This window comes from Cimex lectularius, unplaced genomic scaffold, assembly GCF_000648675.2.
Source record: "Cimex lectularius strain Harlan isolate CLEC.00 unplaced genomic scaffold, Clec_2.1 scaffold111, whole genome shotgun sequence".
In the NCBI taxonomy this organism is placed as follows: Eukaryota; Metazoa; Arthropoda; class Insecta; order Hemiptera; family Cimicidae; genus Cimex; species Cimex lectularius.
The window spans coordinates 314,755-329,846 of NW_019392681.1; the positions used below are offsets into that span (position 1 = coordinate 314,755).

General features: G+C 32.4%; 1 protein-coding gene across 1 annotated transcript; it reads right to left on the reverse strand.

The window, feature by feature from the left end:
• LOC106668644 (trypsin-1-like) lies at positions 1-13,559 on the reverse strand. Its single transcript, XM_014397582.2, has 7 exons — positions 13,466-13,559; positions 8,934-8,976; positions 5,567-5,729; positions 4,995-5,206; positions 3,064-3,272; positions 2,828-2,888; positions 1-1,186 (listed from the first exon to the last, which is right to left on the reverse strand). Exons 1-7 carry the CDS (start codon positions 13,514-13,516, stop codon positions 1,056-1,058), a joined length of 870 nt encoding a protein of 289 aa, XP_014253068.1. The 5' UTR covers positions 13,517-13,559; the 3' UTR covers positions 1-1,055.
• Between the last annotated feature and the right edge of the window lie 1,533 nt (positions 13,560-15,092).

Consider the following 15,092-nt stretch of genomic DNA (forward strand, 5'->3'; position numbering starts at 1 on the left):
ATAATTAATTTATTATAAACAAAGCAAGGTTTAAAATAACAGATTATCACAGATATTTTACATGTATATTTTTCAATAAATAATAACTATTTGGTCAATAAATATGAGGTTGCTTGTCTGCGAAAAGAAGGCTGTCAACCTCGGCAGGTTCATGGAAATTAAGCGACTCTCCCTTCCACGTCCGATGTCTGAAAGGGTGGAATGCAATTATGGGTTTTTCTGTTTAACCGGGCACTGTTCCTCTTTGGTTTCAGTTAAATAATCAATAAGACTGCCGGATGAAATCTATCACCCAAAGAAAGCTGTATTTATTAATGCCCCCTTTCCAGAACGGTGGAGTTTAATCAAAGGAGTTTGTCTTTCTCCAATCATGCGAGACGCTGGTGCAAAATAATTTGCAATTCTTCAGTCTTGAAACTGTGCAAACGAACATTTTGAGGAAGATTGTGATTAATAGCAAGTTATTGATTTACTTCGATGGATGTTTAAGTTTAAATCTCTCATGGGAGTTCACTTTGATAATATATTTTTAATTAAATCTGCATATAATGGTTTAAATCTTCAGTGGACAATTTAAATTTAAGGGTATTGTGAATTTAAGAAATATTCAGGTGATTGTGGGTACTGGGTGTCATAAGGATCATTAACATCCGTCTGAGGTTGTCAGAACTTTTGGTCAGAAGAACTGGCTTCTGGTAAATGTCCAAATCTTATGAGCCCAAGTTTTGAGGACGACCTTTTTCGAATGTACAGATTGTTTTATATTTTATCTCTAAACAAAAATTTTAAAAATCTATAATATGTCAATAGAGGATCGAAAAAACAAACATAACTCGGGTTATTTCCATCAAAAACCATTGTTTATCCATGGCGGACAAATAAATTGAAAAATTGTGGCAGACGTCAGAATGAATGACAAATTGTTTCCCGCCGTTAGCCCACTTGACGTGCTGTTCGTCCTACTTCCCATCGCACGACAAAAGCTCGCCCGATGGTTTATGCGGTGTGAATAAATTAACTGAGTATCGGAAGGGTATGCAGATCAACGCAGTGTTTCAGTTCGCCGGTGGCGTGCAGGTGCATTCGTCGCCGATCTGTTTCTGTATCCACGACGTGTATTTGTCAACACGTGTATAGACACCGGGGTAGTTGGGTCTGCCGCAGCCTCTTCCCCAGGACACGATCCCTGCGACAAAAAACAGTGAAAGTTAAAAGTACAAAGTTTCTACTGTGTACAGAGTGTGAGGTGTAAAAGGCGACACAACTCCATCGTCGTTTAATGTGACGTGAAAGATACTGAGGAAGAGATAGTGTTTAAAGAACTAGAAAGGATCGAAAAGTTAAGATGGAACATTAGGAAAGAAATATTCAGGTGATTGTGGGTACTGGGTGTAATAAGGATCATTTACATCCGTCTGAGGACTTTCAGTCAGAAGAACTGGCTTCGTAGATGTCCAAATCTTGTAAGTTTGTCTCTTAAGTATATGTGGGGAATCCACATCGGTCTGCTCTAGGTATAGTACTATAATTTGTTTGGTCACTAACTAGTATTTTTTTTAAAGAGGGTTCGCAACAGCAGACATCATATAAACCCTCAGTGTGCCGGTGAAGCCCTTTGTAAGTATGTCGGGTTCGAATGCACGGCCGCTGGATTCGAACCCAGGACCTTCACCTTACAGTGATGAGCGCCATGTCAACGCCTAAACCGTTGCGGCCACCGACACCCCCAGTAGCGCCTTGTTAGTTGATGAACAAGATTTTTCATTGTTAATGTATTGTTGTATTGTCGGTATTGTTGTACTCCCCGGAAAGTGACCCTGGACAGGAGACGAGTTAGGAAATAAACTTTAGCTATCGCCAAGTCAGCTGTATAGATGATATCGAGAAGTATGTTACTGAATCAGGTAGCTGAATGTTGACGACGTTGTGCATAACTATCCACATTTGGATCAGACAAGATAAACTGCGCAAAGTTTCTGTTTAGTCTGAACAGAAATCGCAAATTTCCTCCAAATCATATTTTCTAATCTTTTCCTCGAATAAAATAAAAATATTTCAATACAAGAGGTGTTATTTAACCTAGAGAGAAAGTAGCAAAAGTTGTTTTCTTGATTCTAAGAACAAAGTGGATAAAAGGAAATGAGAGAAAATAGCTTGCCTGCAAAACTATTAGTTACAAAAGCTAAACTTTCCCTGTTCAACGACGTTGTTGGCAAATAAATCTCTAATAGACGCGCTTTTTCATTTTTAAGTGCTTCAGGGTAAACAAGTGGACAACATAATAAAGCAACATCAAGATAATTATTATAAATTATATTTATGCGGAAGCAACAAAACCTTTCCAAAGGTGAAACCATTTTAACTCTTTTACGTAATCCACTTACGTTTTCGTAGTCAATTGACCAAGTTACTTTTTTCAATCAATTAATTATTCTTTCTATGTAAGGTTGAGATAAAAAAAAGTCAGTGTGACTTGCGGGATTCGAACCCACGACCTTCGGCTAAATACGCCGCTACTCTACCACTTGAGCTATCGTGGCTTCGATCCTCTCGGACACCAACTCTGCATCTCAACCTACAACGTTCGAATTTTCCATCTTTTTGCCATTATTTTACGTAAGTTTAAGTTTTAAATTAAAACAGCAAGGTTTTCACTTCAGCCTGTTTAAAATTTGGACCGCGGAGAAACTTTGGCGGATTGATTTTGTCCGTGGAATTTCATGGTCATGTACATGCGATCTTTCATATTTTGCTTTTTTTTTTTCAAATAGAAAAGTCACATTGCGTTTAAGGGTAAAGCAAAGTAAAAAATGTAAGTACAACTTACCTATAAGTTCCATGTGATTTGGTGCAGTGTGATTTAGGTGAATAGGACCTCCGCTGTCACCCTGAAAAAGCGTTACAAGTCAACATAGACGAATACACATAATTATACACCTGATTTGACTAATGAATCATTATTATGATTTTTACTGTTTATCTGCTTTAATTAATATCAACGTATTATCTTGAATGATAATAAAATAACATTGAGCAAGAACAAATCGAGCCGTTTTGGGTTACCTGGCAGGCGTCTTTCATTCCGCCGGGCTGACCAGCACAGAAATTGGTCTCGAGGATTTTCTTCGGGCAGTAACCGTATCCTGTGGCGCATTCTTCCCTCGTCAAAAGCGGTATGGTGACCTTTCTCAAAATCGGCGTCGTTGGGCCGTTTTCCTTCTGTTTTCCCCATCCGGCGACGATCCCGTCCAAACCGGAATAATTGGCGTTCACTGGACAGTGTAAAACGATTTATCGTAACAGTACGTAAGCAACAAGCTGCGGTAATAGGTTGTGACGTGTAAATCGATATACAAAAATTGATTATTTATAAATGATTAATCTACACGTAAATTACGATAAGTTAACGGATTATCTTTATCCTGATACAACTATGGTAAGACTAACTTTAATTATCCTCCAATTGACTTGGGATGTTAGGTCGACCGGAATCGGAAACAAACAAACTAACGATTATTGGTTAAAATGTCAATGATTTCAACAAAAAATGATTGTTTCATTTCACCTCTCTACTTCCTTCTCACTCTCTATTTCACACTCTCATTCTTTTTTCTCTTTTTGTTTTTTCACTGTCATTCTCTCTCTATCTCTCTCTTTCTCTCCCTCTCTGTTTCTTTCTTTCTCTAGAATTAAAATTGGTATATCATTTTAAGCTGTTTTATTTTTCTGGTATTCTTAAATACCAAAAAATAATTATTGTGTAGCAATAATATGTTTATGTTTCAAAAAATAAAGAAATAAATCACTTTTGGATGATTATAATTGTGTAATAATAATTTTTTTGACAGTAACTTTAGGACGTAGTGACATAAAATAATTACCAATGTATTTTCACTTTAGGGCGTTGGTGACATAAATTTGAAAGAATTTAAAATTAGATGATATTCAGTCATGCATTTATTTATTCATTCTTTCTCTCTCTCTCTCTCTCCCTCTCACTCTCTCCCCCTCTCCCTCTTTCCTCCTTTCTCTGTATATCCGCTCTTTAGATTTTTGTTTTTCTCTTTGTCTCTCCCTGTTTCTCTTTATTTTCGCACTCTCTCCCTCTCTTTTTCTTTTTCTTACCCTTTCTGTTGGAATTGCATTTATTCAGTCATGCATTTATTCATTCATTCTCTCTCTCCTTCTCTCCCTCTCCCTCTCTCTCCCTTTCAACCTATCTATATATCTATCTTTTTCATATCTATTCTCTTTCGCTCGCTCTCTATTTAGAAATAAACCAACATAATGTCAAAATGTAGGAAAACTTACTCCAGTTCATTTATTTGTAAAAGTATACAAATATATAATAATTTATTTATCTGTTTAGCAATAATAAATAAATGCATCGGGTTTCATATAATTATTTCTTTGGCCAATGCATAAAGTAAGGTCAGAAAAAAAATAAATAAATAAAAATTTTAGTATGATATGAATTCAACAAGGAAATGCTTTCATTCACATTCACATTCACTTTCTGTTTCTCTATCTCTCTCTCTCACTCTCACTCTCTCTATCTCTATCTATATCTATCTATCAATCTATTTATCTATCTATCTCTATCTCTATCTATCTATCTCTCTGCATGGAAAAAGTATTTTTCTCAGTTATTATATTATTATGGCTAAATTATTCAGTAAACTAGAATATTTATTTTATTAGGCAATATAAAGTAAATACATATGTAGGTCAATGTAAAACGAATGGATGTAACATATTGACCACAAAAACCAGGTTATTAGAAATAATTAATGTTTAATGAATTAATAAAAGAGTAAACTAAGTAACCATTGTATTTTACATTAGATGACAGAATGGTCCTTGAGACCCAATCTTGTGTGATTGATAAATAAAGCGTTCATAATCATCATCATCTCACATACATACAGCCCCCTGGATTATAGAGGGCAGAGGTACTAGTTTATAATAATAATTTATGGTTAAAATGGTTTTACCTGTTGTTGGAAGACAGGCCGTCCTTATAAAAGGGCCGTTGTGTTCGACCGGAGTTTCTAGTTCGATAATTCCGATATCATGTTGAATCTTGACAACGCTGAACCCTTCGTGCATTGTGGCCCTTTTCAGCTTGAGAAGCCTCTTCCCCGGCTCGTTCTTCTGGTCCCTGTCGTGTTCGCCCAGTCCGACTCTTATGTCGGTGTAACGCTTACTGAAAAAAGAAAAACAACCGAAAAAATTCACAGTGTAGATCGATTTATTAAAGAATGTCAGGGGGAAATGCGAAATTGCACGGCGTTTAAATTTGAAATAGCATAAACAAGTCAAAACATAAAAGTTGGGCACATTGTAAGGCTAAGGACAATTATTATATTTCAACCTGTCATTTACATTCCGAACATATTTTTCATCCTCGGGTGCAATTTATAAAGCGGGGACGATTTCACTTCCAGGACGAATCTTGGCATGATATATAGGCAAAAATTTACTATTTTTTTTACAAAGTTAAACAAGAAATCGCCAATACGGCAGACAATTGTTGTTATTATTATTATTATAGTATTACTCTTACCCGTACAGACAATGTGCTGCGGTGAGTAGATGTCTGCTCGTAAGAAGTGATGCTCCGCAGTAAAAAGTGCCATTCAAGCTCAGACTTGCAATCCAAGGGAATTCATGAGCCTCCGATCTTTTCCCACCGATTATTCTCTGTTTACGGTCTCCCACTCCACACACTTTTAAAACACAGTTAATATTAATAGCTATTAAATTATTATAATATCAGTCGGCAATAGAAAAAACATGGGTTAAAACAAAATTTCGGTTTAGAATGTATCACAATCCTTTCGATTATGAAAATATATTTAAAAAATATATTTTTCACATGTATTACACAAAAATTGTTTTAAATAATAAATAAAATGACATCTTAACTACAGCCTATTTAAGTAAAATATGTATTCCATAAATAGAATCAAGGAGGGTGGCATGTCTATTGTCCTTATGAATAACGTGGTAACACATTGAATGCTGGTACGTTTATGCTAATTAATGTTGGAATCAGACAAATAATAGATTTCATATGGAACCGATACAAAAATGTTTTAAGGTGGTATTGCCTTTTTCATAAAAGATTTGTATAACAGCACTAGTTTATAATCCACTACTCTACAATAATTTCTCGCTGAGAAAAAAAGAGAGGAAGACAGAAAATGAAATAATACACTTTTCTTTAGTGTGTGTGGTGTTTAGTGACCTTTAGTTGATGATTTTTTGAAGGTCGTGAGATGCGGTCAACAAGACAGGCAAGAATGACACATCTACAGGAAAACAAACGCTTTGAGCCCTGAAGATGATCTCAATAAAGATCGAAACGTTGGCACGATAAAGAAAATGTTTTTCTAAAACCTACCTCACACCAGACCCCATCTCACGATTTCCCAAGCACTGTTTTATTCTATATAGTAATTGATACCCCATCTTCTATTTCCTTTTTGTGATTATTAAGAGTGAAAGTGTTCATTACACTGCATAAAAATGTCACTGGTTTTAGATTTAAACACTAACTAAAACAAAGGCTGCCACACGGACATTTAATTTTGGACCAAAGCCTGCGTCTGGAGTGTAGGGAAAAGTTGTTCGATGTGTCCCCCTTAATTGAAGGATGTCATTTTTGGCTCCATATAAAGAGCGTGTAAAAATGCCACCCGATATGGAAATGGTGCATTTTAGAAAATAGGACTGTTATTTTTTTAATATATATATATATATATATATATATATTAGTCGTGTTACAAACTTTGCCTGTAAATTCTATATTCAAAGTGGAACCAAAAAGTTCTAATTAACTATGGTCCGAATCTCAACAGTTTCGGAGTTATTCCTCTTTTTCTTTTGATTTTTTAAAATTTCACGACCTTGCTTCATATACACAATGATAAGTCCGATAAGTAAGTATCGATTGATAAGTAAAAAGTTTTGGACGGATCCGTTGATACCATTGAAAACTACGATTTAGTAGCGAGAACTTTGAAATGAATTGTTTTTTTGTTTTTTTCAAATTAAAGAAATTGATGGAGGAAAGAAAAAACCGGGGCTGATGGATTGGTAAGGTGGAAAATTAAAAAAAAGTACTAATTGTATTTGAATTCATCTTCTGTTTTTTGTTTCGTTTTTTTGTGGAGAGTGAATGTATTTATTAGAGTGAGTGTGTGGCGTAGGACGATGGCTGAATATGGAGTACCCCATCGACCATATTAGCTATACAGTATGTGTAAAGGGTGATGATGGAATATCAAGTACTCCACCACCTTAACTGAGTGAAGGATATGTAAGTAGGAATGCTTAAGTGAGTTTGAATCTAGAGACTGATTGCGTTGGCGGATGAAATGTCCTAGCTGTTGATAGCCCCTGGAGCACAACCAATATAAATCTTTTATAATGGCATTCACGCAGTTGCCGTTATCATGGAATAGCATGTTTTTATCATTTATGCGTCTATCTATTAAAATAAATTAAATAAATATCAGCTCTCGAGTTGTCGGTGCTTTTGAAAAGTAGCCCATTTGTAAGTATGTCGGGTTCGAACCAAGGACATTTTTTAAGGACATTATATATTCTTTAATTCTTTTTTACGAGGGTTCGCAACAGTAGAGGTCATTTCAACCCTCGGGGAGTCGGTGTTTTGTAAGAAAAAAAATTTTAAGTATGTCGGATTTGAATGCCCGCTAGATTCGAACCCGGGACTTTTACTTTACAGTTATGACCGCTGTGTCAATGCCTAAGCCGTTGTGGCCACCGACGCCCCCAATAATCGGCTATTGTGATCGAAGAAATATTTAGTTTTTCACCGGGATACCCAAGGAAGTGGATAAGTAATGCTGGTAATGTATGCAAAAGCGCCGTGCGTCCTTCTGCAAAAGGAGACGGCAGTAAATTTAAATCAACGGCTAAACGGATTACAACTAATTTTCAGCGTGTTCCTGGGTGTTGCAAACGATACAACCCGATTGAGGATTGAATTTTTGCCCTTTTAACGAAATTATACAAAAACCGGGATGAAACACCAGCGACAACAACAACAAAAAACAGACGTAATTGCTGAAATTGTTTCCAATGTCGACCCTCACCGATATCAGATTATATTTATTGTTTTGGCTGACCGCTGGTGTAACCCTCTATCGAATATTTCCTTCTTACTCTCCTATTGGATTCAACCGAGATAAACGAATACTTTTTTTTTGTTTTTTGTTGATTCCTATGCAAATTCGGGTTTATCAAAAATGAAAAATCTCAATACAAAATTAGGCAAGTACGAGCCTTTTGTGATCATGACAGTATGAAAATATTAAATCAAATACTTTTTAATCACAATAATTTTTTTATAGTTGGTAGTTTATTTGCAATAAACCAAAGCAATTTTTAAATAAAAACCTTGTCAAATATGAAAGATATATACTGAAATGAACATTTTGAAAAGAGTAATTACTCATCCATAAAAAGTGGGTTAATAGAGGACATATTTCCCTAAACTGTTCCTATAATTAATATTCAAAAAGGTGACAGTCTAAGCAAACTGCATATTGTTATTCCATTTCCGGGCTATAATTATGCTAACCGTATACCGCTGAGAATACCAAAAGGCAGTCTTTCGAATTACAAAAGTCATTTCTCAACGAAGATATTTTGAAAGAATTGAGCCAGCGTTTGTTTCAAAAGGAGTTGGAATTTTAATGTTTTATTATTGGACGGGTGAAACACGTCTTGAAATACTGTCTCATTTATACAACTAAATTTAAATATAAAAAATTCGAACGTTTCAGTTAAGTTTGATACGATAAAAACGGTTTAGTCTGATTATCATAAAACAGTTGTTATATGGTAAACGAATTATTTAGAAGTTGGAGCACATGAAACCTGTGGGGCTGTTTCCTACTTACCACAGTTGCAGCTCTTCCCCGATCTGATGTTCTTTCCGGAAACCTGAAATATAAATTTTATTTTACTTCATTCTTTATAACAGTCTGAAAAGTTTTGCCGTTGGTTTTAAATATTCTTCTTTATTTTAAAGCTTCTTCCCACAGCAGCTGTAATGTTAAAAAACTTAATACCAATATTTTTTTTAATAGTAAATACTACTGAATACAATATACTTAAAATCCATAATACAAAATATATAGTTTTTTAATCAAGCAATTTGGCTGAACATTATTGTGTCATAAATTAATCAACTTTATACTTAAAAATTGATGAAAAACTGAGGGATCCTACAGGAAGACTTGAACAAAGTAGTAATGGATATATATTAATATAATATATATTATATTGAATATATTCAATATAATATATATTATATTGAATATATTCAATGTTCTTACTCGTTCAGAATTTATTTATCGAACATGCTTTAAGAATATTATAATCACTTATAAAATCATTAGGCAGTGGTAACATCATCAGTGGTAAAACATCGCCGTCAGTTTAACATTTCTATTTTATTTTGTTTTTTAATCATAAAACTGATTATTTTTTATTTTGTGGAGTTGAAAAGCTATTCCTGCGATCAAGTAAAAACAGTGTTGATAAGTTTAAGAGCTGTATTAATAAAATTAACGGACAAAAAATAGTTCCACAAAAGTGTAAACATAAGCCAAAATAATAAATAAAGGTGTAATTTTATTGTTAAAATATTTGTAAGTAAATATCGAGCACGGATTTTTCGTTGAATATGATTTACTGTTTAGTAAAAATAAATGTGAAAAGTTTTTCAATACATAGCTAGTTTAAAGCGTTTTATTTGGAAATTGTTAAAATTTATCTGGACAGAGAATATAATGAGGTCGATCAAACATGAAAATGTTAGAGAGTACAGCGAGAATAAGCGGACCAAAATTTATTAAAGATTACTGTCATTTGTTTTGATTTATAAGAAAAAGTCGATTTAACAGGCAAAAACTTTCAACGACTCTCCGTAAAGAAACGTTTGTGTTTAAATCCATTATATTTAGTGGTCTATTGGCCAAATAACATCTTTCAATTGATTAATTTTTATGTAAGGTTTTGGTTGAAATGAAAAAGTTAGTGTCACGAGCGGGATTCGAACCCACGAACTTCGGCTAGATACGCCGGTGCTGTACAACTTGAGTATCGTGACTTCGATCCAATCGGACACCAACTTCCCATCTCAACCTACGATCTTTCGAATGTTCCGTCTTTTTCGCCCTCTTTTTCCCTCTCGGCAACATATTTTGTTGTTACGAAAAAAATGATGATATTTCATTCTGAAACGGTGAATTGGTGAAGTAGAATGGCGTATATGACAACAAAACGCGTTAAACCGGACCAGAAGATGTTAAAAAAACTTTTATCCTTAGTGTTTTATTGTTTGATATATGATTTAAAACAGAAAAATGAGTTGTTTTAAACAGGAGATTTTTACATAACATTCTTGAAAGTGAAAGATTTAAAAATTTAAAAAAAAAAAGAAGAGCAATTTCACTTTGGTATGGAGAAGATGGTTAATGAGGCCAATATAAAATGACGTTTGTAAACAAGCGAGCATAAACGAATTAGAATTGAATAAAAAATGTGTTTTCTATACTAATTTATTAGTGAATAAAAATATTGAAATGTGGAATGAATTGTTCAAAACAAAATTTTTTAAGAACATTTGAAAACAATAAAGACGACTACATTTGTTTCAAAGCATGGATAGTTCATCTTAGCAAAGAGTAAATGCACAATCAGGTCGTTCACAAATGACAATGTTTGATTACAGAGCATAAGCGGACAAGGATTTTTTTTTTAATTATTCATACTTGTTATGAATTATGACAAATAAAACAAAAAATGTGGACATTTACCGATAGAACCCGTATTTGAAAAAATTTTAAAATGAAACATCAAAATTTTAAGCACAAAATTAGATACATTCCTGTATTTAAAAAAATAAAATTGAAATACCACAATGGCAACTGAGCGGGTATAAAGCGGACCAAAATCTATTTATAAATGTTTTTCCTTAGAATTTTTATGATATCGGTAATGAAATGTTTAAACATTAAGAAAACATTCGTCTTGGAATAGATGACAAACAAAATGGCAATTTTTTACAATAGAGAAATCATTATCTTACTAAATTTTATTTAAGAATAAATATCGGCTTGGTAAAAAGTTAAGGAAAATTAAAATGAGTATTTACGTGTTTTTGTATAGAAAACATATAATTTTTTTAAGAAAACTTGAAAATGGAACGTTTAATAATTTGGGATAAAAATAGTTAAATTTAATCTTTCACTTGTGATCAGATGAAGAGTGTTTTCTATAATTTATAAGAAAATGTGTACGTTTGTCATTATAAAACGTTTTATAAGCACACTTTTGGGAATTGAATATTTAAAAATGTTAAGCAAAAATGAATGAATGATTTGTGAAATGAATGCCAAGATTTTACAAAAAATAGTATCAGCAGACGATAATTTCATAAAAATTAAATTGATATGATGTGATTTATTGGAAATTAAAACAGAAACTCTAGGAACTTTTATAGAAAATCAGTATTGGAAACGAAAAACTTACAAAAAAGAAATTTTAATAAGCTAGGAAATTTCGTCTTAGAGTAAATTAGAATAAAATAAGAATAAAGAAGAATAAGATAGAAGGAGGACAACCACAAATGATAATGTTCGACAACAGAGCAAATATAAGCGGATATTACTCGTCAATAGTATTTTGTAATGATTTATTACAAAATAAAAAATTAAACGTGAACGTTTTTGTAAACCTTTCAAAAACTCTTGGAAATAAAATATTTGCGTATCTAAACAAAGAAGAATATAATTTATTTTTCAAATAATATATATCAAAAACAATACTTGATATAAAACAAGCAATTTAAGCAATTTTTAAAAGCATTGTGAAAAAAGAAATTGTGATCCTTTTGCAATAAAATAAAATTAATATTAAAAAAAACAGAAGACCACTTTTCGAAATAAAACATATATGTATTTACTAAAAACAAAGAAATTTCGCAATGTCCAAATTGTTAATAATGTTTATATAAATTGGACTCAAACAGAAAATTGAGTGGGTTTTAAATAGAACATATTTATAAAGAATTCTTAAAATGAGATTTAAGAATTTAAAAAAATTACTTTGGAATAGAGTAGAGAGATAATGAGGCCATTAAAACTTTGCAATGTTTATATCGATATATATTGTAGGTAAAAAAGAAGATTTGCAGGTTTCCATTAAAAAAACCATTTTTATGAACACTGATGAAAATAAAAAACATTTAAGAATTTTTGAAAAATTTGAAAATAAAAATTTATTTGTTATATGCCTTATTAATTGAACGAGTATTTTTTTTTTAAATAAAATTCAAGATATTGCGGGTTTTTTAAAATTATGTAAAGATTTTATTTCCAGTGATTTTGGATATAATTTTCTTTGAAATAAATTAATTTAATTTTTTGGTTTAAATTCATAAATGTATCAATTCCAAATGTATTCTTCAAAACGATTTCCATTTTAAAAAAAAGTTCACCTTTTCCGTTTTACTTGGCGATAAATCATGACGGATATAATTCATTTTTAATAAATTCAGGTCCGCTTAAGCTCGCTCTGTTCTCAAGCAATGTCATTTGTGATCGAAAATTTTCCATCTATTCCATGCCAAGACAAAATTTCCGTTTTGTTGTTTTATGCGTTTTTTTAATATATAGGTAGATTCTTTAATCTTCATGATTTGTAGAAACAAACAAGTTGGTTAGAATTTGAAATGTTTAACAGAAAAATTTAATATTTCTAACACTATGATTTATTATTTGAAGGTGTTTTTAACTGTCAAATTCACGATTTTGCGAAATTTTTGCCATCCTGTACCATTTTTAAGTTGTGCATTTTCTGGTAAAACTTTTAACTTTGAATTATTATTATACATAATAAATGATTATTAATATATTTTTTAAATTAATTTATTCGTAATATTTATCTTATTTTTGACATTTCAAAAACATTTATTGATAGATTTCAACAAAACGATGCAAAAACCTAAAAGAAAAACTGCGAGTTTGAAAATGTCATCTTAGCAAAGATGTTTCATAACAGCATTAACATAACTGGTCCAACAGTTATCGAAAAAATAATTTTGAATAATTGAAATTTGAATAATTGAATAAATTGAATAATTTTTCTATGTTATGACTTATTGCGAAGTAAAAACACAACAATGTAAGTGTTTTTCTATGAAATATTTTATATCACTCTCGGTAATGAAAATTTTAGCAATTAAAAAAGTTAAATTTCATCTTGGCAAAAGTTAACCAGATGGAGGATCAAAATGGCAACGTTTGATAGCACAGCGAGTATTGATTGGTCCAATTTGATTTAAAAATAAATATTTGGATGTTATGGTTTAAAGAGAACCCAGAAGTATGCCCTAGACATCAAATATGAAATTTGAATGACTCACATGAATGGTGAGGACGATCAGTGCGACTGCAACCGGCAATGGGGACCGCATGGCTGTTGGTGATCTTGAGAGCGAAACCAACTGATGTCCTCAGCGTAGGATGTTCACATATTATATACAGTGTCATCACCCAAGGCCCTGTCAAAGTTGTGCAACCACCCCCACTTTCTCATCAGGCACGGTCAATCTTTTGTTTACACCAGTCAAAACCCGGGTCTCGTCGGGATGCCGGCTGTTTTCTTGTGGGCCGTAAGAGGTTCGCTCTAATCACAATAAACCTTCTGTCTTGTTAATTTCGTCCCAGGGCAAACAAACACCGCACTTTCACTTATTCAAATTCCTAACGTTACAATTACCATAAATAACGCTGTGTCGTTTAATTTAATGGCCAACTCCCTAAATCTAATAATAGGCAAAAGCAGAACCATACACCTAGTCCTGGCTATGCAAATCGCTTGAATTTCCTTCGGCTAATGATATTATGCTCATAACCAATATTGCAATTTATACCGTATGTGCTTGTCCAATTTCCAACAATTTTAAATATGCCAATAACCATGTAATAGTGCTAAAAAAATATATCCTTAGTTAAAAAGCAAAATTGGCTCAGTTTTATTTTACGTTAATTACACTGTCAATAATTATGTTTCAATATTCGTAGTTTTAAGTTAAATGTAGTCGGACATAGAATAGAGGAAAACAAACTGTTGTAGGATATGGGAACTAGAAACAATAGACTTGAATCCAATGAAAGCTCAAGCAGCAAGCAGACTAGACTAATTAAATTCTAGCTTAATTAATTGCTATTTAATTAAACTAAGCCTAGCACCGACTCGTCTATTCGCTCCGGATTGACGGATCCAGTCACAAAACATTTTGAAAAAATAATATAAAATCCCAATTGGCCAATTGGCTTTTTCTAAACTTTCACCGTTTAGAAGGTAAAAAAAACAATTGACTGTTACGCTTTCCTCGGGGTATTTTGTTGTATACAAAAATTGTCCTTTATTTTTTCAAAACTTGTAGCTTTTGATGGTTGTAGGCGAATAAGGCTAGAATTTAATTTTCAAATTGACAACAGACTTTATGATTATAAGCTAAAGGGAAATAATAATATATTTCAATGGGTAACATATGTAGTTATACTCCGATTTAAAACAGATCGAAGACCGATGATGACGATGAGAATTTACAGGTTCATTTTTTATTTTTTACAAGAAAACAGTTTATATACGTTTTCTGCACTACCAAAAAATTCTGAATACAAATTTGTGTAAAAATAAAAAACAATTTCTCTCAAATTTTTTATTTCAATCGCTTCCGACTTTGAAAAAAAACGTAAAAAAAGTAATAACTATTTTCATCCATATATTTATTCATTAGTCGCAATTGACCGTACTAATTATTTTAATTAATTACTCTTTTAATCTAAGATATACCTTCGGCTGGGTTCGAATCCTGCTCGTGACACTTGCGTTTCATCTCAACGAAGACTTAGATTAAAAGTATAATTAATTAAAATAATAATAACCCAATAATATTTAGTGTCTAAGTGACCAAATTACTTCTTTCAATTAATTAATCTTTTTTTGTAAGGATTTGGTTGAAATGAAAAAACTAGTGCGTG